The sequence below is a fragment of the Globicephala melas genome, chromosome 19, assembly GCF_963455315.2.
Source record: "Globicephala melas chromosome 19, mGloMel1.2, whole genome shotgun sequence".
NCBI classification, from domain to species: domain Eukaryota; kingdom Metazoa; phylum Chordata; class Mammalia; order Artiodactyla; family Delphinidae; genus Globicephala; species Globicephala melas.
The window spans coordinates 9,210,295-9,238,042 of record NC_083332.1 but is presented as its reverse complement, the minus strand read 5'-3'; the positions used below and the strand labels follow the sequence as shown (position 1 = coordinate 9,238,042).

The window sequence follows — 27,748 nt, the reverse complement described above, 5'->3', positions numbered from 1 at the left end:
CTAAACTCACTTGACTCCAAAACCTTAACCCTGGGCTCTCCTGACTCTACTTGGGGTTGTGCATTTGCAATGCTGTGTGGGGATGTGCGTCCCGGGATTGTGGTGTTGCGTGTGTGTGGCGGTGGTGGTGTCTGTCAATCCTCCTGATTGGACACTTAGGCCCTGGGAGCTCAACCTGGATCCCTGGCTCCCCTCAGACACTTGCTCTGGGTGCTCACCCAGTCCAGAGAGAACAATCCGCCCCTCCCCCTCCCCCCTCCGGGGCCCATCCTCAGGGGTCCCCCCACCCTCCTCCCCTAGATGCCCAGAGCCCTGGGGGAAAGAATTCAGGATGAGGGTGGAGGTGGGGGGAGGAGGGAGAGGTAAGGGGATGGGTTAAGAAGGAGTGTGATGTCAAGCAAAAAAGACAACATTAGACACAGATGCTGAGATGGCGTTTATCGCGGCAAAAAAAGGTGAAGTCGCCGAGGGAGAGGGGGTGGGGGAAGGGGTGTGGTGGGGGCTGGGGGGTGGGCCATGGAAGCTAATACATGGTGCACTAGGTCACACGACGGACACTGGGGGTGGGGTGGGGAGGTGGGCATGGCCCAGGCATGGCAATGGGGGGAGGGGAGAGGAGAGGGCAGTGGGCCCCAGCCAGGAGCTTCTGGAGGTGGTGGTGGGGAGGTGGGCGGCGTCTCTGGTCGCAGAGGATGGAAGGAATCAGTTAGAAGGGGTTGAATGGAGGCACTGGAGGCATGGCCACATGGCAGATGGTCTGGGGCCAAGAAGTGGAATGTGGGAGAGGGGCAGCAGGCAGGGGGCCAGCCCTGGGCTTCAGGCTTTGAATCTAAGGACTGGGGGTACCCAAGGAGCCTTAGAGGTCCTCCAGTTCCCTCCATTTTCCAAGAGAGAGAACAAGCCCGGGAGAAGCTAGCTTGAGGTCCTAATAAGGATTTAGCAATCAGCTCTCCAAAGACAGTCCTACCCACCACCCCCATTCTTCTCCTACCCTATCTGTCCCAAACAGAGAAAGCGGAAAGAGATTCTAACTCCTCTGACTCCACCATTATCTCACTGAGGCTCCTGAGGGAACTTGGAGGATGAACCCATTTCACAGATGGGAAAAACTGAGTCATCCTTTCAGGCTACACCTTGTCACACCTCTCCCACCTCCCTGCCAGGGGATGTGTGCACCCCATCCCTTTAGGAGTAATACTGATATCTTGAAATCCTCAGCATTGGGGGCAGGTGAGGGGACACATCTTGGGATTCTCCCAAATCAAGCTGGGATGTGGGCCATGCCTCCAGTGGCCTGAGATGCCAACACAAAGAAAAAAAAAAAATGACTCCCCACGTCCCCTGGCTCAAACCAGTACAAAAGTGACTATTTACAATGAAGGGGTGGGGAGTGGGGGGGCACAGAAAGGAGTGGGGCCAGAGTGAGCTCTCCACTCGGAGGAGGCCACACCCCTGACCCTGCCTTGAAAGGGACAAAGCCAAACAGCATAGATATTTATAAAGGGTCTCTATCCCCAGGCCGGGGAGGAGCCTCGGGGTGAGGGATGGGGGTGGGGCATGGGATGGGGTGCGGGTGGGGAGGCATGGGCGGTGGGAGGCGATGGAGGAAAGGTAGCTATTGCCCCTCGCCTCCCCCCTCCCCCACGCCGGACACACAGTTTTCCGTGGGATGAACACAGAAAGGGTTAATCAGAAAGAGTTCGATGAGCGAGTCTGACGGTCGAGTGGGGCGGGCTGGAGCAATGAAGCCGCAGGTCCCGGTGGCCGGTGGTGATGGAGTCACTTAGAAGATGAGAGGTTGGTGGTTTTGGGGGTGGGGGAGGAGAGGAGAAGCGGGGAGGGGAGGGGGATTAGGCAGTCCCACCCAATTATCTCTGGGAGACAAGAGCGTCCTGGACTGGCTGAGAAGGGTTTAAAAAGCAGCAGCCTTCACCACCCCCATCGCCATCGACGAGACTTTCCCCATCTCCCTCCCTGCCACCCAGCAATCCCCCACGCAACGGGCGGAGGGCACAGAGACCATACACACACCTGCATAGGAGCCACGGAAAGAAACCTCCTCCACTACGGCGTCCAGGCGGCTGACTGCAGTGGAGAGGGATCGCGATAGCCGGGCTGGGTGTCGCGACTCCACGAGAGCCGTAAAACCAGCGCCCCTGGCCCGCAGTGCCCCAACGTGGGCATCGCGATCCCGTTCTCCCCATCGTGACATACAGTTCAGGCTTTCGCGACAGCCGGCCTTGGGGTTCCAGACGGCAGGGGGGCAGATGCGTGGCCAACAGCGAAGGCCTGCCTGGCTGTGGTGATAGGTGTGCACCCAATCAGCAGCCTGGAAGCCCCAAATGCCATCCTCATCGCCACTCTTATACTCAATACTTTTTCCACCTCTCAGTCTATCACAACGTCTAATCCTGGTCTTGACAGAGCAATACCCAACGCAGGGGAATCCTCTCACTTTCCAAACAGTAGGCCACCAATCAGAAACAAAATAAAGAGGGTGGGGGATGGAGGAATAGGCAGGAGAAACGGAACAAGGGGATGTTGAGTGATTTGCGGGTTAAGAAGGGGAGAAGGTATACCACTCAGAGAAGAGTGGTACCGTATTCTTCCAAGTATAGGTCCGCAACCATCTATTAAGTCGACCCTTAACCAAACTCCATTTGGGATACCCATACTTCCCACCTACAAGTCCAGGGCAGGCATTAGGGCAGATAAAGATGGCACGATCTTTGCCTTCTGATCCCTTAATAATTATTGCAGTGAAGCCTCCTTGCCCATGTAGAGATGGCTGGGACAGGGCGGAAGAAGGTGGCTGGGGCAGGTTGGCTCAGAGCCCCCTGGGACAGGGGATGAAGGAGGTGAATTTGGCACATTGAACCCCTTCTTCTCATAAGCGCTTTGAGGTCCTTCTCTCGAATCCAGTTGGCACTGTCCCTCAGGACAGCAGAGGAGGGGTTGAGCTTGTCTCCCCCTCCCCAATTTCTACAGATTTGCCTGAAGGAGGCAAGTGGGGTTCTCCCCGGCTGGTGGAAATTGGGGGGAATCCAAAAGATTAGGGGTTAGCTGAAGGAGAGTTTTTTTCTCTTTTTTTTTTTTCTTACAAAGATTCTAAGAAAAACTCGGGGGCGGGAGGGGTGAGGAAGGGGGACGCAATTGAGCTAAGTGTCCACAGACGTTTTCAATGCCTCTTAGGGGCCTCTTCAAAGGAAGATGGTCCCATTTCCTCCCCTCTGTCTGAGGTTCCCTCCCCCCCAGAGCGGCTCAGTTCCAAGGAAGTTTGGCACTTTTCTTTTTTAATTAATGGGGCAATGGAAGAAGGGAGAGGATTGAGAGTTGAGCAAAGGGAAAAGACAGATATAGACGAAGATAGAGACAGGACAGGTAACAATGGAAGCCACAGGGAGAGAAAGTGAAAGTCACAGGGAGCCAGAGAGAGAGGAAAATGCTGGTGGCGGGGTGGGGGTGGGTGGGAGTTGGAGGGCAAATGGGAAAGAACAAGAAGACAATTCAATGCAGCAAACACTTATTAAGCACCTATTGGGTGCTGAAGAGTAGGGTGCAGGGAGGCCACTCAGAGTCTCTGAGATCTGATTGGCTAACAGGGAAGGGGGGGAGAAAAAGAGGTGATGGATTTTTCAATGATCCCCATCCCTGACCCCACATCTGCGTCCCCTCTGGACAAACTGCAGCACAAAAGATTGAGGTCAGATTGCAGAAGGGACTTTCAAGGGATGGGGAAGACCATAGAGTGAATTTCATAAGGTAAAATGGGGAAAGGTGTGTGGCTCTCCACTCACCAACATAGTGAGTAAACTAGCTCACTGAGCTAGCAAACTACCTTTCAGATAGCCCTGGCTGGCGGGGTAGGGGGTCCCCGAAAAATGTGAATAGGGAGGGGCTGTCACACAGATACACCAAGGGAACACTTTTCAGGAGGCCCAGCCTCCAGAGACGTGTCTGTGTGAGAAGAGTACTGGACCCCGCTGATTGGGACCCAGAAATAGGTCTACAGAAAGCATCTGACAAGCCGGAGGGCAGCTGAGGATGCAAATGATATGCAAATGAGCACTTTCAAATCCCACCTCCCCACTCCCAGACCTTACTTCACCTCTCCCTGGCTCCTTCCCCTCCTTATGGCGGCTCGGGGAGTTGTAGGTGGGGATAGTCCAGCTAGAGACTGCAATACCCACATGTGGGTGGAGATGTTGTGAAACACTGTAAGGTCTTTTGAGAGGTGGAGGGGAGCAGTGGCCCATAGGGCCACCTCCACCTCCGACCCCAAGAGCCCCCCAACTGCAGAAGATATGTACAAAGTTACATCAAGAATTGTTTTGGCACTCAAATCTCCATCTGGGTTCAGTCTGGAGATTAGGGGTGAGGGCAGCAGCGATGGGAGGTGAGGGATGGGGAAATGGGGCCTGCCCCCCACCCTGGAGATGAAGAGGGCAGGGAAAAAGTCACCCTAGTGCCCAAGCTACAGCCTCCCATCAGGTGGAAGGGCTGGGGTGGGAAATTCAGTGCAAGGTACCTTGAAGGCTATTGCTCTCTAGGGATTTTCACATTTTGATTTGGGGGTGGCTCTCTCGCAAGGGGCAGGGGTCTCCCAGGCTTTAGGGGTGGGAATTGTTTCTGGCTTTTCTCCCCTCCTTTGCCGGGAGAGAGACGAGGAGGCTGGATTCCCCCAAAGCCATGGAGAAGAGAAGGGTCTGGAAGACCTAGGAGGGGGACAATTGGGGGAGAGGGTGGGCATGGGGTGCCCCTCCCCCAGAGATGCTGATGATGGAACCAGGGCACTGGGAGGCCCTGCCTTGGGTTGGAGGAAGTGGAGGTGGTCTCCATGGGGGAGGGGGAGATGGATGGGGGTAGAAGTGGGTCTCAGCTATCCTAAGTCCATGGGGTTGTCAGGCCCCGACATCTCAGCCTGCCAACAAGGCCTTAGAGCTGATCACAGCCGCAGTGCCCAGGGAGCCACTCTCAAACCAACTCTCAGGGCTGCCTGGCTTGGCAAACTCCATTAGAACATTCTAGATCCTCAGAGCCTGGTGAGAGCACCAAAACATTCCAATCCATCAGATACCACCAAAGTACTCCAGCTTGCTGGAAACCACAAGTCAACTAATGCATTAGACTACACGAAGCATTCCGGCTCAAGGGACCCTACCATGGCTCACTGAATACACCTGGGCCACCGTGGCCTGACAGAGCCACCATACATTTGGCCCACCAGACTTAATGAAACAAAGCCACGCAGACACAAGCATGCACACAAAAGGCAGGGGTGGGAATGAGGGTCTTTAACAGTTTTCACCAGCTCCATCTCCCACCCCCTCCCTGCCAGGTGAGTTCAGACTTGGTACATTTGCATGGAGATGACCCTGACAATAGTGGGTCTTCTTCCTTAGAGTCCTCCAGATTAGATCCAACTCCCACCCCTTATTCTCCTCCTAGGAAGACCGCCAGGCCAAGACCCACCAAAGAGGGGTGTGGGTAGAGAAGGAGGATCAGTGACTGGCCATGGCCTGATACAGGAAGTGCATGCCTCACCCTGGTGACATCATAGGAAGTAACCTGGAGACACCACAGGAAGTGCACGCCCCCATGATATCATGAAGTAACCTTCCAGGAAGGCTCATTGAGACATCATAAGAAGTACCTGTCTCTCCTATCATCACAGGAAGTGACCTCCAGGGAACTACTTCCTGTGACATCATAGGGAGTGCCAGAAGCACCCCAGAAAGTACTTGACTCAGTGACAGCACGACAGGAATCTTCATGCCCATTACTCAAGGAAAAACCATAGGAGATGCCATAGGAAGTTGTTCCAGCCTTGTGCCAGAGCCTTGCCCACCGGACTGGCCCAATCCCAGAGCCGGCCTCATTCCCAGCAGCACCGCACCCCTCCCCCCATACAACCTGACAACAAAAAAGTGAAAAGTCCCACCTAGGAGGGGCAACTTCAGTGAGGGGAGAGTAGCTGAGAAAATCTGGGAACTCTGAGGTCCCTGCTCCAAATGTCCCACTTCAACTCAGACTCCTCTGCTACCTCTGCTCCCATCAGGTCCCTCAGATCCGGAGCTGAAAGCAGGAGAGGCGGGGTGTTGTTTTGGGACAGCCCCTCTTTCTAGGTGACCCAGAGGCTCCCTCCCCTCCTCCCATATGGAAACAAAAACTTATAAAGGGGCGGGGGGGGGAATCCTTATCAAAGGAGGGGAAAAAAAGGAGGGAAAGAAAGAGAAAATAACGCTTTGTTTTCTATTAAAATCAACAAAATGCAATATATACAGATATCACACAGACCTGGGCCCTGGGAGAGGAGGGTCAGGCCCAGTCAAGCATAGGGAGGAAGGAAGAAGGGGTCAGTTCAGGGCTGGGGAGGGAGCTTCTGGGCCCCATCCCCAGCCATCACTCAATCCTGCCTATGACTACCAGAAAGGGAGGGTGCAGTCAGGCCTACCCCAGCCCCATCCCAAGAGGAGCAGGACTCTACCGAGCTGAGGTCAGGAGTTGGGGGGCAGGGGCGGGGGAGGGGGGAGGAGGAGGGGGAGGGGAGGAAAAGGAGGGACAGGGAGCCGGGTGGGAGCACACACCACAGGCCTCATCCCACTTTCTGGGGGTTTGAGGCCCTCACTCCCTGCTCGTAGGTGACCCGCTGGCTGATGAGGTATTGAGCGGCTTGCGTGGCCGCGGGGCTGCCGGTGATGGTGACCCGCCGGTTCCGCGTGCCTGGCAGGAACTCTCCCTTCTTGGAGATCTGGATGCGGGCGCCTGTCAGCTCCTGGTACTCCACCAACGTCTTGCCCCCCTTGCCCAGGATGGCTCCCACCAGGTTCTCAGGCACCGCAATCTCCACCAGCTCCTTGGCGCTCTCAGCCGCCAACTTCTCCGCCGTCAGGAAGCCCCCAGCCGCCCCCGCTGCGGCTGCAGCGGCCACAAGCGGGCCACCCCCTCCGCCCGCCCCGCCGCCCGCCCCGGCCCCGAGGTAGCCGTTGGCGGCCGCGGCCAAGGCGAAGGACCCCAGGGCTCCAGGTGGCGGGGGTGGGGGTGGAGCAGCTCCGCCCGCTGGCCCGGCCCCTGCTTCCCCGGCGTAGGATGCCAGGAGATTGGCGGCGGCGGCGGCGGCAGGGTTGGCACCGGCGGCCACGGCGGCCAGGACCCCAGAGGCTGCGGCCGAGTTGAGGCCCAGGCCGAGGGAGTTGGTGTTGTAGCCGTAACTGGCCAGCGTGTTAAGCGCCGTGCTGATGGCCAGCAGGTCGGTGCCCGAGAAGGCAGGCAGGGCGGCAGGAAAGGCTCCCACGCCCGCCAACCCCGCCGGGCCCAGCAGGCCAGAGGCGGCAGCGGCCGAGGCGGCGGCAGCGGCGGGCAGCACATCCGCGGGGCTGGCGTATGGCGAGCCGGTGGGGTTGGAGTTGGCTACAGGGCCAGCCACGTTGGCGTAGCTGATATTCAGGCAGCTGCTGCTCTGGGGATCTTCCTGTACCTTCTGCACGATGGCGCTCACGGCCTTGTGCACCTGCTCCGGTTCGCCGCTGACCGTCACCACGCGCTCCTGCAGGTTGATGCCCTCCGGCTTCTGGGACAGCTGCACCCAAGCACCCGACTGTTCCATGACGGCTTTCACTGTCGCGCCCCCCTTGCCGATGATCAGGCCCGCCGTGCTGTTGGGGACGATCAGCTTGGCCTGCGTGGGGAGCCAGAGGGAGGGTCTTTAGGGGGGTAATCGGACACTGAAAGGCAACGTTAGTCTAAGACTGGCCATCTCAAGTCATTTCCCACCCCTGCTCTCAAATGTCCAAAATCAGGCCCAGCACGCCCCCTTCATATGCACCAGTATGATTCTACTGGTTAGAAATATTGAAATATTTCCATATTCATTGGTAAAAAAAAAAGGAGCTAGTACTCCATCTCTCCTTAGTAGCCTCTCAGCCACCCTGTTCCTGAGACCCCTGGGACCTCCCTTCCATCTGGGACCTCCCTTCCATCCGGCACCTAGAAGCTGAAAGACTAACCCAGTGGGAGCCCTCCAGGACCTCTCTCCAATCTTGCACTGGTGCCCATGTCCTTCTATATCATTAAGTACTCCGATTCCCAGCCCCAGAAAAGGTATCATTAGTCTCACTTTGCAGATGAGCCACTTGAGGCCTAAGAGGTGAAGGGACTTGCCCCAAGGTCACCCAGACAGCAAAGGAACTGAAATCCAGCCTCGTGGATTCCTGCTCCATTGTGCTTTCCACCCTATGACGTGGTCACCTCGCTTAAGCTCTTCATTGTTGTTATGAGCTGAATTGCTGTCCCCTCCCACCCCAATTCACATGTTGAAGTCATAACCCCTAATACCTCAGAATATGATTGTATATGGAGATAGGGTCTTTAAAGAGGCATTTAAGGTTAAGTGAGGTCATTAGGGTGGACCCTAATCCAATATGGTTGGTGTCCTTATAAGAAGAGGAGATTAGGACACAGACACACACAGGGGGAGGACCACGTGAAGACAGAGAGGGGGAGCTCCCTGGTGGCCTAGTGGTTAGGATTCCAGGCTTTCACTGCCGTGGCCCAGGTTCAATCGCTGGTCCAGGGAACTGAGATCTTGCAAGCTGTGTGGCGCGGGCCCCCTGCCCCGCAAAAAAAAAGGCAGAGAGACAATGGCTATCTACAAGCCAAGGACAGAGGCCTCAGAAGAAACCAGCACTGCCGATGCCTTGAGTTCAGATTTCTAGCCTCCAGAATTGTGAGACAATGAGTTTCTGTTGTTTAAGCCACCCAGTTCGTGGTACTTTGTTATGACAGCTCTAGCAATCTAATATAGTTGTCTTATCTGCAAAATGATGATAAAAAAAGCTTACATCAGAGAAGATGGAGAAAATTGGTCACTTACATATGAGGGTCCCCCTTCTCAGTTGTAGAGCAGCCCATCCTTTGCAGCTACAAATCGGATCATTTTTTAATAAATTTATTTATTTTTTATTTTTGGCTGCTTTGGGTCCTCGTCGCTGTGCGCGGGCTTTCTTTTAGTTGCGGCGAGCGGGGGCTACTCTTCGTTGCGGTGCGTGGGCTTCTCATTGCCGTGACTTCTCTTGTTGTGGAGCATGGGCTCTAGGTGCGCGGGCTTCAGTAGTTGTGGCACGTGGGCGCAGTAGTTGTGGCATGCAGACTGTAGAGTGCAGGCTCAGTAGTTGTGGCTCACGGGCTTAGCTGTTCCGTGGCATGTGGGATCTTCCCGGACCAGGGCTCGAACCCATGTCCCCTGCATTGGCAGGCGGATTCTTAACCACTGCGCCACCAGGGAAGCCCCCGTATCAATCCTGAGTCCAGTAGGGATATTTCAAAACCAAACGTCTCCTTTCACATCTCCAAGAGCATTTTTACACACAAATTCCTCCTTCTCAATCCTTCTCACGTCCCCTCAGACCTGTGGATTCTACCCTCTGAAGCTTTCATCACTGCCTCTCCTTTCCACCCCCAAGCCAGACCCTGGGGGTGTTAGGAAAATTGTGGGAGTGGCTTTGGTTGTCTGCAATAACTGGGGACAGATGCGGGCATGCAGTGGGCAGGGTCAGGGATGTTTGCACCCGGTAATGTGAGTCCGTTCCTCACAATGAAGAACAGTCTCAGGTCCTGTACGACTTTTGAATGTCCCCCTGGACATTCATGTTGGTGAGAAGTCTGTTTATAAATCTTGCAGCCAGAACTGAGTCCCATGATACATGTAAGTACCAAGTAGTTTTTTCTTTTGCAGGTTTTAAGATCTACTGAAATTTCCAGGGATGTAACTATTGGCAAATCAAGGGAAGATTGTACTTTATTTTGTTCTGAACTTTACCAAGAGCCGTTCATCATTTTCGAAAACCATGACATCATGCAAGCTATTATATATAGAATGGATAAACAAAAAGGTCCTCCTGTATAGCACGGGAAACTATATTCAATATCCTGTCATAAACCATAATGGAAAAGAATATAAAAGGGAATGTATATATATGTATAACTGAATCACTTTGCTGTACGGCAGAAATTAACACAACACTGTAAATCAACTATACTTCAATTAAAAAAAAGAAAACCATGACATCGGAGTAATGCCTGTATCATTTAAGTCTCCAATACTACGCTCTGTCTCACTCAGGCCACGTTAGGTGTGAGCAGCTGACTGTTTCATTATTTATTTCTACTGTGGCCCTGGCTGAGTATTTACATATTAAAATTCACCTTATTTTATAACAAATAACCTTCCTTTCATCTCTCCTTTATTTGAAAGTCTTATGGGATATAGAAAATGTACATCCGTACAATGCAGTATTATTTGGCAACCAATTTAAATGAAATGAAGGACTGATGCATGCTACAACATGGATGAGCCTAGAAAATATTATGCTGCATGAACGAAGTGAGGCACAACAGACCACATACTGTATAATTCCATTTCCATGAATGTTCAGAATAGACAAATCTATAGAGACAAAGTAGATTAGTGGTGGCTTAGGGCTGGGGTGGGGAGAGCTGGGAGGATTGAGGGGTGATAGCTAAGGGGATCAAGGTTTCCTTTTGAGGAAATGAAATGTTCTGAAATTGATTGCGGCGATGGATGCCGGACTCTGAATATAATAAAGCCGTTGAACTGCACACTTTAAATGGGTCACATGTATTTATGTGAATTATATCTCAATAAAATTGTTAAAAATCTTATAGGGCTTCCCTGGTGGCGCAGTGGTTAAGAATCCACCTGCCAATGCAGGGGACAACAGGTTCGAACCCTGGTCCGGGACGATCCCACATGCCACGGAGCAACTAAGCCCGTGCGCCACAACTACTGAGCCTGAGCTCTAGAGCCCGCGAGCCACAACTACTGAGCCTGCGTGCCACAACTACTGAGCCCGCGTGCCACAACTACTGAAGCCCACGCACCTAGAGCCCGTGCTCCCCAATGAGAAGCCCCCGCTCGCTGCAACTAGAGAAAGCCCGCACAGCAACGAAGACCCAACGCAGCCAAAAATAAATAAATAAATGTAAATAAATTTTAAAAAATCTTATAGATTTTTTTTTTTTTTTTTTTGCGGTACGTGGGCTTCTCACTCCTGTGGCCTCTCCCGCTGCGGAGCACAGGCTCCGGACGCGCAGGCTCATCGGCCATGGCTCACGGGCCCAGCCGCTCCCCAGACCGGGGAACGAACCCGTGTCCCCTGCATCGGCAGGCGGACTCCCAACCACCGCGCCACCAGGGAAGCCCTAAAAATCTTATAGATTTTTAAAAAAATAAATTTATTTTCATTCATTCATTTATTTATTTATTTATGTCTGCGTTGGGTCTTCGTTGCTGTGCGCGGGCTTTCTCTACTCTTCCTTGCGATGCGCGGGCTTCTCAATTTGGTGGCTTCTCTTGTTGTGGAGCACAGGCTCTAGGCGCGTGGGCTTCAGTAGTTGTGGCACACGGGCTTCAGTAGTTGTGGCTCACGAGCTCTAGAGCGTAGGCTCAGTACTTGTGGCACACGGGCTTAGTTGCTCCGCGGCATGTGGGATCTTCCCGGACCAGGGATCAAACCCGTGTCCCCTGCATTGGCAGGCGGATTCTTAACTACTGTGCCACGAGGGAAGCCCCAGATATGTTTTTTATTTATACAAATAGACATATTATATATATAATTTCAGAGAGTAAAGTGGGCATAGGAAAATATTTGTAGGAGAAAGGGGACATTGGCTCCCTTCAAACAGGCAAACGGGGCTGAGAACCACTGCTCTGACATGCTCTGTTCCCTGTTGATCTCTCTGACTTCACTCTTCCCTCCCTCTTGCTGACTCCACTGCAGACACACCAGACTCCCTGCTGTTCCTCCAACTTGCCAAGCTCTGTCCAGACTCAGGGACTTTGCACCTGCTGTTCCCTCACCTGGAATGCTTTTCCCCAGAAAAGACGGCTCGCCCCTCTCTTCATTCATTGCACAAATGCACCTCCCCAGAAGGGCCTTCCCTGACCACCTGATTATCAAAGCTTGTCTGTGTTTATTTTACATCTCCAGCATGGATACCTCCAGACTCATAACTGCTAACCTCACATCTCTAGTATGATGTTGAGTGGACACCTCAAACTTAAAATCTCATCTTCCTCCTCAAATGTGTTTCTGCCATGGTGTTCCTCATTTCAGCACATGGAAATGCATCCTTCCACTACTCAGTCCCGACCCTTAGAAGTCCTCTCTTTCCTTTACACTCAGCATCCAATCAGCAATTCTGTTGGCTCTACCTTCAAAACTACATCCTAGGCTATGCTAGATTAAAAGAGATTAAGGAGGTATAACAACCAAATGCAACGCATGAACATTAATTGAATCTTTAATAAAAATACTTTATAGATATAAAAGATATTTTGGGGTAATCTGAATATGGACTTTTTATTAAATAATATTATGAATTCAGTGTTAATTTTTATAGGTGTGATAACAGTAATATAATAACATAGGACACTGTCCTTGTTCTTGGGAGATATACACTGAAGTATTTAGAGGTGAAGAGTCATGAGATCTACAACTTATTTTCAAATAGATCAACAAAAAAACAAACAGAAAACCAATGTGTGTGTGTGTGTGTGTGTGTGTGTGTGTGTGTGTGTAGAGATAAAACATGTGTTAACAATTGGTGAATCTAAGTGCAGTGTATAGGGAGTTCATTGTAACGTTCTTTAAACATTTTCCAAATAAAAAGTTAAGAGAGGGGGCCTCCCTGGTGGCGCAGTGGTTGAGAGTCCGCCTGCCGATGCAGGGGACACGGGTTAGTGCCCCGGGCCGGGAAGATACCACATGCTGTGGAGCGGCTGGGCCCGTGAGCCATGGCCGCTGAGCCTGCGCGTCCGGAGCCTGTGCTCCTCAACGGGAGAGGCCACAACAGTGAGAGGCCCACGTACCGCAAAAAAAAAAAAAAAAAAAAAAAAAAGGTAAGAGAAAAAAAGGCCCCAATACTTCCGTTCCTTTTTCTCTGTCTTTTCTTCATAATACTTTTCACTCTCTGACATCCTATACATTTTATTTATTTACTTATTTTCTGATTCTCCAGAAAGAATTTAAGATCCACAAGGGTAGAGATTTGTGTCTGTATTGTTTACTGCTGGGTTGTCAGTGCCTAGAGGAATGCTTGGCACATACTCAGCCCAGAGTGGGTGAATGAATGGCTGGATGAAAGAATGGATGATGAAATGCCCAAAGGACCAAGCAGGAATGGGACTGGGTGTAGGCAGCCAGGTGCATCTCACCTGGTGGTGGTGGTGGTCTCTGTGTGTGTGTGATATTCAAATTCAGCCTGATACGAGTTTTACAGATTAACTGGCAATTCTGACTTGTAAAATGTGAAGCGGCCTAGTTTTTAAATGTTGGTAACCACTTCAAAATGTCTAAGAACCACTGTGCAGCAGCCAGACCACCAGTCTGCAGCCCGTTGCACACAAATCCCTGAAAAGCTGCCCTGGACTCTGGAGGCACCTGCTCAGGTTCAGATCCTGGCTCTACCACTGATTCTGGGCAAGGGACCTAATCTTTTGGAAACTCAGTATTCTCTTCCATAAAATGGGGACATTCATACCTCTTCCATAGGATTACTGTGAGGTCTAATAGAGATCATGCATGAAATGATGAGCTTGAAATTCAAGCATGGCCACAATTAGCCAGAACTGAGTATGGCTGCCCTCCAGATGACACAGAGTGCCTACCTCTGCCAGGTTACACCAGACTACCTCCCCTCAGTCATGTTTCTGCTTGGTCCCCATGGGCATGTCATCACCCATTCATTCAAACAAGCAACATTTGCTGAGCACCTACTATGTGCCAAGCGCCGGATGCCATGAGAGCAGGTAATTAATATGTGCCCACAGTAGGTACACATGAAATGGTTGTTGTCATTGTTATCCCCATGGGCGGACCTGGATTTAAATCCCACATCTGTGGTACTGCCACTTTGGAAAACAGTCTGGCGGTTCTTCAAAAAGTTAAATGTAGATTTATCATATGACCTACAAATTCCATCCTAGGTATATATCCAAGAGAACTGAAAACATACATCCACACATATGTTCATTAGCAGCATTATTCATAATAGCTACAAAGTAGAAACACCCCAAATTTCTATCAATTGATGAATAGACAAAATGTGGTATATCCATACAGTGAAATATTATCTGGCCATGAAAAGGAATGAAGTTTTGTTTTATGCTACAGTACAGATGAATCTTTTTTTTAATTTTTTTTTTGGCCACGTCATGCAGCTTGTGGGGATCTAAGTTCCCTGACCAGGAACTGAGCCCGTGCCCTCGGCAGTGAAAGTGTGGAGTCCTAACCATTGGACCGCCAGGGAATTCCCAGTATGGATGAATCTTGAAGACATTATGCTAAGGGAAAGAAGCCAGACTCAAAATGCCACAGAAATATCATTCAATCTATATAAACTATTCAGAATAGGGAAATCCTTAGACACTAAAAGTAGATTAATGGTGGGAAGGGGCTGGGGCAGAGGCACCTGGGGGAATGGAAAATGACTGTTAATGGCTATGGGGATTTTTTTGGGGTGGTAAAAATGTTTTAGAATTACATAGTGGTGATCAATGCACAACCTTGTGAATATACTGAAACCGCTGAATTACACACTTTAAAATGGTGAACTTTACAGTATGTGAATTATATCTCAATACAGCTGTTATTTTAAAGAAATCATTGGAAAAAAAGAAGTCTGACAAGTCAAGGGGATAGAACAGAAAAAGGTACGAAACCAGGCCTAAGGGTAAAGAGGTATCTAGTATGTGATACAGCATTTCAGAGCAATGGGGGAAGGATGGAACCTTTTCATCCAAGGAACTGTGTTCGCCAAGAAACGGTGGAAGCAAATGCCTTCACCTCTCTGTGCTTCCGTTTCCTCATCTCTGACATTGACATAACCACAGCTACTCTGTACAATTATTGAGAATATTCAGTGACTAAAATGCCTGGCACATGGGAAGCCCTCAGAAAACAGTAGCTGCCTTCCTGATAGGCCCAGATCGCAAGACCACAGCATCTCAGATCTGCACGTGCAGTTCTATGGCATCTTGGATGTTAGAACAGTAGGCTGTTAGAATAATACAGGTCTAGAATCTTGGAATCACAGAGCCATAGAATTGTAGGTGTCTTAGAGCCAGAAAGACCTCAGAGACCATCTGCCTCAGAGGTCTGCAAGTCTGAAGATTTAAAAATAATAATAATAACAACAACAATAACAGCAGCGGCCGCTAACGGTGCTTACCACGTGCCAGGCACTTTTTAGAATACTTCCATATAGTAACTAACTGAATTTTAGCAACAACCCTACAAGGTAGGTACTGTTATTATCACACTTTATAGATTGGAAAACGGAGGCACAGAGAGGTTAAGTAACTTGCCTAAGGTCACACAGATAGTGACCAGTAGAGCCAGGATCTGATCCCAGGCCAGAGTCCATGTTCAGATCCCCACGCCTTCTCCCCAGAAACTCTGATTCAGCGGCTCCAGGCCACGACTCAGGAATCTGTGTTTTAAGCTACCCAGATGACTCAGATACCAGCCAGGGCTGAGAATCGCCGCTCTAGCCCAGAGGTGGCAAACTGGTGACGCTCAGCCCATAGCCGGCCCACAGCCACACAGCGTTTTCAAAACTGAGCCAACCTTGAAAAATCAGTTGATTTAAAATATTTTTGACTTCTCTGGAAAAATGGGGAAGATGTAATACTCTGTCCCCATTCCCAAATGGCGAGAATCAAGTGAAAGTGAATAGCAGCTGCTCCCCTTTAGGGATGGCATGATATCTCTATGTTGAGTCCAAGGTCCTCAATCCCTTATGTTCCCTTTCCGAATCCTGGAGGCATTTCCATTTATAATCCCTGGCTCGGCCCAGCTTCCCCACTGTAAAGAAAGGGAAACTGAGGCATACAGAAGGGAAAAAGACACAGAGCAACACAGCAAGTCCAAGGCAGAAAGGGAATAGACCTGCCTCCTGACTCAAAAATCCCACAATAACAACAACGGCAACCATGTTTTGAGAACTTTCTATGCACTAGGCATGCATGATAAGTGCTTTTCAAATGTTAATGAACACTAGCCACCACCCTTAAGTGGGTACCATAATAAATCTCATTTTACATGGAGAAATCAAGTCACCTGCTCAAGGTCACACAGGTAAGAAGCATCAGAGGAAAATTCAACTCAACATCTGATTCCAGAGCCTGAGCCTTCAGCCATTATCTCTCTCATTCTTTGGAGCCCCGGAGTAATAAGGCAGAGGTAGAAGTCCTGGTTCTGTAACCTTTCGACTCCGCTATTTCAGACTTCCCGTGGCTTAGGTGGTGGAGAGGGAGGCTCAGGCACAGATGGTGCTGACCCCATTTTCCCTGCAACATGTACAAACTCTTGATGAACCCTGAGCCCCTAGTGGCCACGACCAAGGCGGAGGGAAGAGGCAGTATCCTCGCCTCCCTGTAAACTGTGGGTAAGCTGTGGCCTGCTGGTGGAAAGGGATTTGGGAGAGGCCTGGCAGGGCGCGAGGAGCAGAGATGCTTCAGCACCAAGGACAGCAGCCGCGCTCCAAGCCCCAAGCCCGCAGTCTTTGCTGGGAACGCTCCGCTCCGAAGCCTTCTTCCAGAGCTTTCTGCCCACTGTTTCCCCACGAGCTCAGAGAAACTTAGACCCGTGGTCTCCCCCACCTCAGGGCAAAAAGAATTCCCGGGAATTCCAGCTTCCTTTTACCGAGGCCCTCTCTCTTGTCTTTGCTTTTAGGCAGACTTTAAGGAACCCTCACAAGTGGCCTGTCCGCCTGCCCGGGTCATCGTGTGCACATGTATACGGGAGCGGAGAAGGGGAGAGAAAACGGGGAGTTTACTGCAGCCAACCCCGTGCTCTCTTCCTCCTTGGCCCTCTATGCAGTCAGGACCGTGCTGCCAGGGGCTTTGCAGCAAGCCCACCTGCCCGGTGTGCATGGTGGTCTTGGCAACGGGAGAGGCCCAGGAAGCGATCGGTCAGCTCCTTGCCACTCCTCTACACCACGGCTTCCAGGTAACTGAGGCAACAGAGAGGCTCTGCCCTTCCTTCTCCTTCCATCCCTCCTTGAGAGGGCTGTGTAGGAGAGGGACCCGCCCCCGCCCAATGGAACACGTTCTCTCCAAAATGCTGGCTACTCCTATTCAGTCATTAATGGAGAGAGGGAGTACCGGAGACTGCTTCTATAATTTTCTGCCTATGGATGGGGGTGTCGCTGAAGTCACTTCCGGTGAGAACAGGAAGTGGGAAGCAGGTGGTTTTGAGAGACAATGGGAAGATGTGGAAGAGAGAAGAGGATCTGGAGAATCCTAAGAAGGAGGAATAAGTAAGGGGGTCTGGGTCAGATTCTCCCAGACCTTCACTCTCTCTCTGAATCAAATCACTCTAAGAGGTCTGGAGTCCTTAGGCTGACTCTCTAACAATAATACTAACCACTACCACGTATCTGACTGGTAAATGTTTTATAGCCATTATCCCGTTGAACCCCCATCGCAATCCAGTGACGTGGAAGAAGCGTTTTCTCTCAAGCCCCACCAGCTTTACAGAGACTCAGCCTCTGCCCCTGCTAACCTGCTTGGCTCTGTCAGGATTCATTGTGGTTTGGGGTTGAAGGATATTGACCACCTCGGGCTTGGTCATCGCTTGCGGGATTTCTCGGACCTTCTCGGCAATAAAGCTGTGCACAGCATTCAAGGCCTCTGCTGTACCCTGTACCAGGCATACTCGCTCTGTGGTTCCTGTTGAGCAAAGGAGAGAGAGGGCACACTCATCAGACAGGAAGGGGAGCATTCCTGAGAGACAGGCCCCATTTAATGGACGGAGAAGACTGAGGTCCAGAGAGTGGACCTCACTGGCCCCAGGTCACTTGATAAGCCTGGGCAAGCTGGCATGGGCTCCCAGACCATGATGGGTAGCTGGGAGAATGAGAGGAATCCCTGTTTTATTATCTGCACTTCCTCTCCCTCCCTTAAAACAACCCCAGAGGATGGAAGAATGATGCTTAAGTACTTTGCTATGCCCACAGCAGCCCTGGGCAAGGGAGACGGGGCTCAGCTGCCTCTTCCCAGTCCTTGCCGGCTCTCTCGGTTGCTTTGGCAACCATTCACTCACTCCCCCCTCCCCACCTTCTAGAAGCCGAGAGCTCAGGCCTGCAACGGTTGCCACAGTAACTGGAACCCCCTTATCGGTGTGGCTGGCTGGGTCCTCAGCCCACCCCCAGGGGGACTAGGGATGAGGCCCCGTTGCCATGGCAACCCCTGAAAGCCTGCAGCAACGGCCTCTGGGCTTTTGGAGAGGATGGGGAAGGGCTGGGGGATGGGGGAGACAGCAGAGAGGCCTGAGTGCCTGCCTGGACCCACCAGATGGAGGGCTGAGGGGTGGGGGAGGGCAAGGCTGTGGAGAGGGGAGAGCAGAGTGGGGCAAAGGCAACTCATGGAAGAGTGGAGACAGGGGGATGGAGAAAGCAGGGTGAGGTGGGTGCCTTTGCTGGCGATTCTCCAGATACTGGCTGTGGTTCTGACCTGGGCATCCTTACTATGTGTATTGGGGGCGGGCAGCAGGGAGAAGAGACACTAATTCTGGGTGATGCTGGGATATATGTGTATGGGAGAGACTCTGGGTAACACTGACTGACCAGTGTGAGTACATCTGTGAGGCTGTTTGGGTGAGTGGTGTGTGTGTGCATGTGTATACTTGGGCAGGACTGGCTCAATTATCTTTACGTGTGTGTGTGTGCGTGTGCGTGTGTAAAAGAAAGAGCAGGAGAGACAGAGATATAAAAAGACTGTGACATAGTGATTCCAGTAAAGACGTTTGTGTGTACTCTTGTGTGGGGGGAAAGACTTTGGGTGTCGCTGTGACGTTCAAGGTTATGTACACTATTTGTGAGACTTGAGCTGGGTGTGCCCAAGGGTTTGAGAGTAAGAAACAAAGAATCCCAGGAAGTGGCATTGAGGCTGTACGATGAATGTATAGCACTTGGAGATTGTATGACTCTGTGTGTGAGTGTGTGTGTGTGTGTGTGTAAGGGAAAGAGATATCCAGACACCCCTAGGTGTTCAAAAGACTACTTGGATGAGTGGTATGTGGAATGCACATATATGTGTAAGGGTGCGTGTATAGGAAACAGGCAAGACTCTGTGACTGATGTGTGTGAACATGAGGAAGAGAAAGAGACCAACAGGCGGACCCAGGGGTCAGTATGTAAGACTGTTTGGAGGACTGATGTATTTGTGTGTGTGTCTGAGTGTCTGAATTACAGCCAGACAAAGACGACTCCGCCAAGCCTGGCCGGGGTGAAGCTGTGAGCGCCTGGCTGATTTGGACGTATTAGGTGTGTGGGGTGTGTGTGTGTGTCTCTTCCTGGGTGAGAATCTCTCTGCAGGACCAGTAAACTCCCTGGGTCTGTAAAAGGTCCTGAGTGTGCGTCAGGCTCCGTGTGCCTGTGTGTCTGGGACACTTGGGGGTGAGTGTCTGGTGTCCTGTGGGTATTCCAGTGTGGCATGCTAGTGTTACCACCCTGACCCCTTGCTTGCCATCTCTCAGCCCGGCAAGCGAGTCTCGCCATGTGTCTGAGTGTCACTGTCTTGGGTCACCGGGGTAGTTGACATCCCCCATCTCCTTTGGGCCGCTGTTCCTCACTCGTACTCCCCTCCACCCCAGAACAATGGCTTGGTCTGAGCCAAGCGTGAGTCAGCGTGCAGGCTGCCTCCGTCTGGGTGTAAATAGGAAAGGGTGTGGGTCAGGGTGGGAACTAGGGGGTGGGGTGGCCCCAGGGAGAGCCTGACTGAAGTGGCCCAGCTCTCCATCTCTGGGAGGCTTCCTTCCAGCTCAGGGAGTCTGTGATCTCACAGACTTGTAGTTCTTAACCAGGGTCCACAGGGGCTTTGGGGGACTCAGTTTAACCCTGAACGAATATCTAATAGTAACAGCTGGTGCTTACATAACACCGATCACCAGGCATCACTCTAAGCACTTCATATGTACTTGTTCACTTTAATACATGAGGCGGGCAAGATTATTATTCTTCACTTACTGCTAAGGACACTAAGGCACAGAGGGCTGGGATGTGTCCAAGTTCACTCAGCGAGCAGTGAAAGATCAGGGTTTTGAACCCAGGTGTCTGGCTTCCGAGTCTGGGCTTCTAACCATTGAGCCATCCTGTGCTATATGTGGGGTGGGTGGAGTGTGTGTGTGTGTGGTGGGCAGGGGCATACAATGATTGCAATTCTGCTTTTGTATTTTTGATGGTAAAAAAGAATATGTATGAATTTATTAAGCAGTCACTTAAGATTTTGCACTTGGCTGCAGAGATGTTATAAATCAATAAAAAAATTTAAGAAGTGTATGTGTCCGTTTTTCTTCTGGGGCTAGGGTCCAGGGCTTCAGGCGGCTCCTCAAAATCAGGAGGAGTTTTAGAATCACTAGAATGTCTGGTGAGCTACACAGAAGACTGTGTGGCTTTGGGCAGGTACCTGCCTCTTCTGGGTCTAAGTTTCTCCATGTATGACCGGGAAGGATTGAATCTGGGGCTTGGGGTTTCTGTATCAAGGAGGGGACACCCTTTGTGTGTTCTACCCCTCCCTTTGGGCAAAGGCCAGGTAGGTTTTTGTTTCATGGAGTAGACACATCTGTGTGTGTGTGTGTGTGTGTGTGTGTGTGAGAGAGAGAGAGAGAGAGAGAGAGAGAGAGAGAGAGAGAGAGAGAGAGAGAGGGAGAGACAGAACCAACTAGGCCCAGAGGACCCTTTCAATTTCTCTATTATCAGTTTTTACCTTTTTACCTTTCACCAGCCACACTGAACAAACTAACCCCCACCCCCAGCCTTTGAACATGCTATTTCATCTCCCTGGAGCACCCTTCACTGCTGCTTACCTAGCTCACTCTTATTATTCTGGCCTCCTCCTCCAGGAAGCCCTTCCTGATCTCCTCAGGCTGGGTCGGGTGCCCTGTCTGGGCTCCCTCCATCCTCTGGGTTTCCCTGTCCCAGCTCTGACCACTCTAGGTCATCAATGGTGTTCGGTTTATCTCCCCCACTGGGATGTGAGATCCGGGAGGGCTAGGCTGGGGTGCCTCAGTCACTGCTTGTGTCCCCATCTCGGTCCGGTATGGTGCTGGCATAGAGAAGATGCTCAGAGAATATATGTTGAATGAATGAATGAAAGGTATCAGCCAGAAGCAGAGGAACACATGCTTGAGCAGCAGCATCTCCATTTCTTACGTTCCTGTGGGTCCTGGGAAGTCCTAGGGACAGGACCAGGATGTAGGGAGCTGTGTCCTGCATCTCTGAGCCAGGAGCTAGTATAGGCTATATGATCTGGAAGTTCCAACTTGGGGATGGGGAGCGGGGCTGGCTGCACATCCAGGGGCTGGGGAGAGATGCTGGCTCACGTTGCTTGTTTGAACAGTGTTCGGCCCAGGAGAGAGGCAATGACTGTCCCATCCTCTGGGGTTCTAGGCTGCCTGGCCAGTGGGATGTGTCACTGAGTTGAGAGGGAATGACATGTGTTATGTCACAGAATGTGATCCAGGGGCAAGGAACCAAGTGTCCTTGGATGAAAGTCCCAAGCAGAGGTCTCATCCGTATCTTGTGGGCTAGGGGAGTGAGGGGGAAAACTGGGCCAGGGAGGAAGAGAAAAGGGGGTTGTGCCAGGTTCCCTGGACTGTTCTCTAAACCTCTTGCCAAAGCTGCTTAGTTAGATGGGAGGCAGGGGGGTGGAGGGAGGAGAGAGAGAGAGAGAGAAAGAGACACAGAGAGAGAGAGAGAGAGAGAGAGAGAGAATATGAATTTGTCCTGACCCTCGGCTCCAGCTCTGGTGTTTGACCTAAAAAATCCAAGGGGATTAAGGATGAACTAGAACCGGTGCTGGACCAGAGATGCAGTTCAGGGGCCTTCCCTGGATTCCTAGATGTCAAAACTCAGGCATAGGTCTTGGGAGGGATATATGAAGGGGTGAGAGATATTGAGGGAGATTATAGAGAGTGGAGGGGCCTGGAAAAATTTATGATTGAAGGAAGGGAGATAGAGCTGGAGGAGAGGCAGAAAAGGGGCTGATTTTGGAGAGAGGGGAAGAAAAAAAACACGAGGGAGCTGAGACTTAGGAGAAAAAGAGAAACATAAAGGGAGAGATGGGCAAGCAGGGGCAGAAAGAAATGAGCGGCAATGCCCGCAAAGAATGACCCCATTGAGGGGCGCTACCAACTACTGCTTGAATGGGTGACTGAACAGAGAGAGTTGGGAGAGGAAGACAGAGAAAAATGTGAGAATAAGAGAAGTGGAGGAAAAGGAAAATATGGGGAGAGAGATGGGAAGACAGAAAGGGAAGGGAAGAGGAGGGGAGGAAGAGGAAAAAGCCAAGACAGACAGACTGACTGGGAGGCTAAGAGAACAGAGATGGGGGATGTCCAAACGGAACCAGAGAGACAGAGCAGAAAGCAGAGCAGGAGGAGACAGAGAGAAGCCGATGGGAATGGAGCCTAAGGGAACAAGAGATGGGAAAGTCAGAAACAGAATGAGAGACACATAAAGAATGACACAGATGGAAAACCAGAGCGACTCAGATTGGGGCAAGATGGGGTGACAGAGAAATCCAAAGGGAAAGAGTCTATGTAACATGCATGGCTGGCCCCCCAAGCCCTGAGGGACACCCTAACACCTGCCTCCTTGGCCCCCCCAACCAGCTCCTCCAACTGACCCAAAGGGGCAGGTGTGTGGGAAGGGGCACATCTGCCAGCACATCATGCAAATGAGCTCATGAATATGCAGCAGCCCCATTGTCTTGCCCTGCCCCCACCCCCATCTGCTCAGGCCTGGCCCCTGGGGCCGAGGGCAGCTCTGTCCCCTGAGGGGGAGGGGAGGCCCCCTACCACTCTCACTGCCCCTAGGGCAGCCCTTCCCCCTCCTAGAGGGCCCAGGTGGGAGGGATGGGAGGCCGGAGGAAGAGGGCTGGGCTGGGGCTCACCCGGATAGAAGTCTTTGGACTTGGAGAGCTTGATGGTAGCTCCCGTCTCCTTCTGCAGCTGCACGATGGTCTGCCCGCCCTTGCCAATGATGGAGCCCGCCGCGTAGCTGGGGATCAGCACCTTCAGGAAGTATTCGCCTTCCTCTGCAGGGGCACACAGAGGGGACGGGAGTCAGGGGAGAAGGCTCTTCACCTTTGGACGGTACCTCCAGGGAGGCACTGGCATGGGCTGGGCTAGGAAACCACTGGGATCACAGTAACACAGAGAAGCAATGACCAAGAGAATAGCAGTAGGAAAATGAAACACGCCATGATCTTCATTCGCTCATTTATTCATTCATTCCGCAAATAATTCCTGAGCACCTGCTACGTGCTTGGCACCGTTCTAGTGAAACAGCCATGAAGAAAACAGACAAAGCTTCCTGATTTCGCAAATAAGGCAAATAAGGCCAAAAGAGTTTTGGTGATTCAGCCAAGAGCTCACACAGCTACACTCTTCTAGAGGGGGGAGACAGACAGTATGTGTTACGTTGTCGGATGGTGGTAAGTACGAAGAAAACAGAAAGAGGCAGGAAAGAGGAAGGGGAGTGTAGGTGCTGCACTGTCAGATCCGATGGCCAGGAAAGCCTTCCCCAAGAATGTGGCATTCTTTGTTCATCAAACATTTCTAGAGCACCCAATATGCGCTAGACTCTGTTCCAAGTAATTTACAAATACGAGTTTTTTTTCATTTTCACACTGAGGCTGAGGGAGGTACTTAAAAAAAAAAAACCATTCTCCAGATAAGTAAACAAAGGTGAAGAAATTGCTCCCGTTCACATAGCTAGTAGGTGGCAGGGCTGAGATCTGAACCCCACCTGGCTCCAGAGTCCATGCTCTGAACCATTATGATACACTCTTTCCAGACAGTCGAGGAGGAAACAGAACTATGGGGCTATGTGGAGGAAGAGCAAGTGCAAAGGCCCTGGGATGGGGTTATGCCTGCGTTGTTTGAGTGAGAGAGAGGTGGCCAGTGTTGCTGGGGCTGAGTGAGAGAGGAGGAGAGTTAGAAGAAATGAGAGCTGAGAGGGTTGGAGGTAGTGGTGGAGTGTTCAGGCTTGTGGACCAAGGTGGTTTTTATTCCAAGTGAGATGAGAGCTACGGGAAGGCTCTGAGCAGAGGAGGGATGTGATCTGTCTTAGATTTTAAGAAGATCCCTCGGATACTCATGAGGTGAGCAGACTGTGACATGCATGGGTGGAAGAGCATGAGGCAACTGCAATGGTCCAGGCAGGAAGTGACGGTGGTCTGACTGGTGGAAGCAGCGAAGGGGGAGGGGAGAGGAGGGCTGGACTCCGGAGAGGTTCTAACACTCACTACTGAGCCAGTGCTCTGCTGAGTGCTTTGCCAGCTTGATCTCATCCATTCCTCACAACCGTCCACTGAGGTGGGTAGAATGAGCTCCATTTTTACATAAGGAGAAACTGAGGCACAGAGCAGTGAAGGTACCGGCCCAAGGGCACCAAGACAGTTGCTGGGCTGAGATTCAAATGCAACTCTGATTCATTTTTCGCCCACCCATGCTTAACACTTTCCCCTGCTGGTGGCTAAAGACCAATGTGCTCCAGGACAGACTCAAAGACCTAGAGGCGGTGAAGTAGCACCAGGGACCCTTTATGGGGCTTTGGTCATTCTTTGTTATGGACCAGTTTTCTTGGTCACGTGTAAAGCCCTTTGTTAAAGCAGTCTCAAGGCAAGTGCCTAACCTTTCCCACCTTCTAACCAAACTGTCGCCCCCAGGGTAGACATTCGGGAACTTTTGGAGTCTAAGTTACTTTGTGATTTGGCCCCCGTCCACATTTCCAGCTGCAAACCCTCATCTTCCTCCAGGTGCACTAGACACATTTTCCTTTTTGTTCCTCAAACTTCCCTCCTCCCTCCCACCTCAGGGCCTTTGCACATTCTCTTTGCCTGGAACTCCCCTCCCTCAGTGAATCCCTCTTGTCCTTCAGGTCCCCCCTCAAATGTCCCTTCTTGGACTGGAACCCTGAGGAGGGGAAGGATCCCTCTGTCTCATGCCTTCGGAACGATGTACCACAGTCATCCAGTGTGGGCCACATCACTGAAGCTCGCCCTTGTGTCCATGGACTCATGCAGCGCCCAGCGCTTGGTAGGTATGCAATAAACACTGGGAAAAGGAAGGGATGAGCCAGGCCATTTTGCTTCCAAAGCTTAAGGTCTTAGGCCATCATCCCCCACTGGTTTTTCAACTTTTTCTTTTAAGCAAAGGAAACCTATTTTCAATGTCTCCCGTGAAACTCCAACATCTAGAGCAGATAAAAGAGAAACTGCTCTGTTGAAAGTGGGGGCAGGGTGGGACTTCCCTGGCGGTCCAGTGGCTAAGACTCTGCACTTCCACTGCAGGGGCCGCGGGTTTGATCCCTGGTGGGGGAACTAAGATCCCGCGTGCCGCACCGTGAGGCCAAAAATTTTTAAATTTAAAATAAAAGTGGGGGCAGGACTGGGGACTGGGAGTCATGCCCATCTCCACCTGGTCCCTTAAGATTGAAAGTTCTGGGTTCCCTGATGTGTGAAGATGGAGGTATGAGGGCAGGATGTGGCTTTGCAGGCATGGGGAGGGATCCAGAAGTAAGGGGTTTCCTTTAGCCCAAGGCAATCCTCTTAAACTTGCCTAATCAGACCACTAAGCCTATTAGGTAATTAGCCCCCCAGGGTGCCCTTCCATCAATCATCCTGACACCCGACCCCCCCAAATTACTTCCTTCCTTGGCCTCACAGAGGTGGTCCCTTGCCAGCCCTGCCCCTCAACCTGACAGAGTTGGGGGGCTAGTTCTCCACCTTTGGAAAGTTCAGAAAGATGGGAAGGTGTTCTCACTAGAACTCCATCCTCTTTCCTTCTTTGATTTCATTCCCCATCTTTTCTCCAGCCAGAACCACTTCCCCAGCTTCCCTCTTGAAGATGGAAGGTAATCGTCTGCTCTGAAGAAAACTGGGGACGCCCCCCACTCCCCTCCTTCACATTTCCTCAGGTTTTGTCTGAGAATCTCCGAATGAAATGGCAGAAACAGCCCTAGACTGGGTGCAACTTTTGTCACTGATGGGTTGCGTGGCCTTGGGCGAGTCTCCTCACCTCTTTGGGCCTCTGTTTTCTCATCTGTAAAATGGGGACAGGAGAGCGCTAGTTCCTGGAGTTATTATCATTAATGAAATGCTAAACTGTAAAGTACTTAGGAGGGTCTCAGGCACACAGACCACTTGAGAAATGTCAGATATCATCATCATCGTTATTAATATTACCTATTTCACGAACACAGGTAAAATTCTTATCACAGTGTCTGGTACAGAGTAAGTGCTCTATGTCAGAGAGACTTACTGGTAAATGAGGAAATGAGCCTCCAAGGTTTGGGGTTTTGTTAGGAAATAGAAGGAGGGGAGACCCCACTTCCTTCATCACCTTTCCCCAGGCTTCTCCCTGCTTTTTGGAGGAGGAATGTCTTCTCACTGATAGAAACGAGGCTCTGCTTCCACTCACCCTCCCAGCATCTCTGTAACTCTCTTCCCGAATTTGGCCCTTGTTGTATCCCTCTGTACTATTATTTCCTTGCTTCTTCTCTCCCTCTTCCCTCCCTCGTTCCAACAAATCCTTCCTGAGCATCTGCTACGTGCCAGGCCTTGTTTTAGATCCTGGGGACATAGCAGGGAACAAGACAGACAGTCCATGCCCTTTAAGTCCACTCCCTCTTAAAATGTAAATGCATCTATTTAAAGAGGACATTTAAAAAATCATTGCTAATAGTCCGAGTTTGAAGGGCTGGTTATGTTTTTTTCTCCCAAAGCACACTGATATAAACTAAAAATGATCCCCCAAAAAAGTCTGTCCGTGGACCCCCTTAAACCACCTGGTGGGCGCTTGGCAGTCCTTATATCAGACTAGTAGAAGTTTGGAGGCCCCTCCTCAGAGGCCAGAGTCCTCCTCTCGCCTGTAGAAGGTCAGGATTCTAAGTCCCAGGAGTCCCCATAGTAGCCCACAGTCTGCTCTGGTTTTCTTCAGAATCTTTTGCATCTCCCACCGTGGGAAGCCCACCTCCCCCAGGAAGAAGCCAGGCCTTTATCTGCCAGCCTGCCTTGTAGCACAGGGCAGACACGTGACCTCACCTCAGCTAAACCCAGAGTCCCCAGACCTCACACATCCCACCCTGTTTGAGAAACCAAGGCTCTGCCTGTGAAAAAGTACTTCCTTCTACCAAAGCAAAATCTAGATGCCAGAACTTTCCACCCACCCACCCTTCCCTTCACTTTTCCTTTGGGGTTCAGGCAGCTCCCTCTACACAGGACAGCAAATGAAGATGCCAACTTCAGCGCTCCGGGTTCCCCTCTGCTGTGATTTCCATATTTCCACCTCGGGATCAAGCTGCCTTTCCACTTTCTAGTCATCCTGAGTCTCTGGTCCCCCCTTCCCTTTTGTGCCCACCCTCCTCAGGAATGCTTATAAAAGTTTCCAAAAAGTAACCAATATTCCCCCACCTCCACAAATAATGTTAACCTACCCAGAAGATTTGGGGTGCTATGGGAAGAGTGGCACTTTATACAGAGAGTTGATCCCGAAAGGTGGCTCGGATCTGGGAGACGGGGCAGAATTGGATGCGGCGGAGGTGTTGTTTTGGTGACAGTATATTTCAGGGGGAACCAAAGTTGGGGTGTTGTACTCATGGTTCCTGCTCTTGTCTGGGGGTCGGGGGTGGAAGCATCGGTGTGTCCTGTGGAGGTATGAGG

The 27,748-nt window shown here is 51.2% G+C and overlaps 1 protein-coding gene across 1 annotated transcript in view; it reads right to left on the bottom strand.

The window, feature by feature from the left end:
- Positions 1 to 1,313: 1,313 nt before the first annotated feature.
- Positions 1,314 to 27,748, bottom strand: part of NOVA2 (NOVA alternative splicing regulator 2) — a 30,689-nt gene continuing 4,254 nt past the window's right edge. The window contains exons 2-4 of the mRNA XM_030873846.2: positions 22,976 to 23,119; positions 17,586 to 17,752; positions 1,314 to 7,678 (exon numbers count right to left, since the gene is read on the bottom strand). Coding sequence (XP_030729706.2) covers positions 6,596 to 7,678; positions 17,586 to 17,752; positions 22,976 to 23,119 — 1,394 coding nt within the window. The 3' untranslated portion in view covers positions 1,314 to 6,595. The remainder of the gene's footprint in view (positions 7,679 to 17,585; positions 17,753 to 22,975; positions 23,120 to 27,748) is intronic.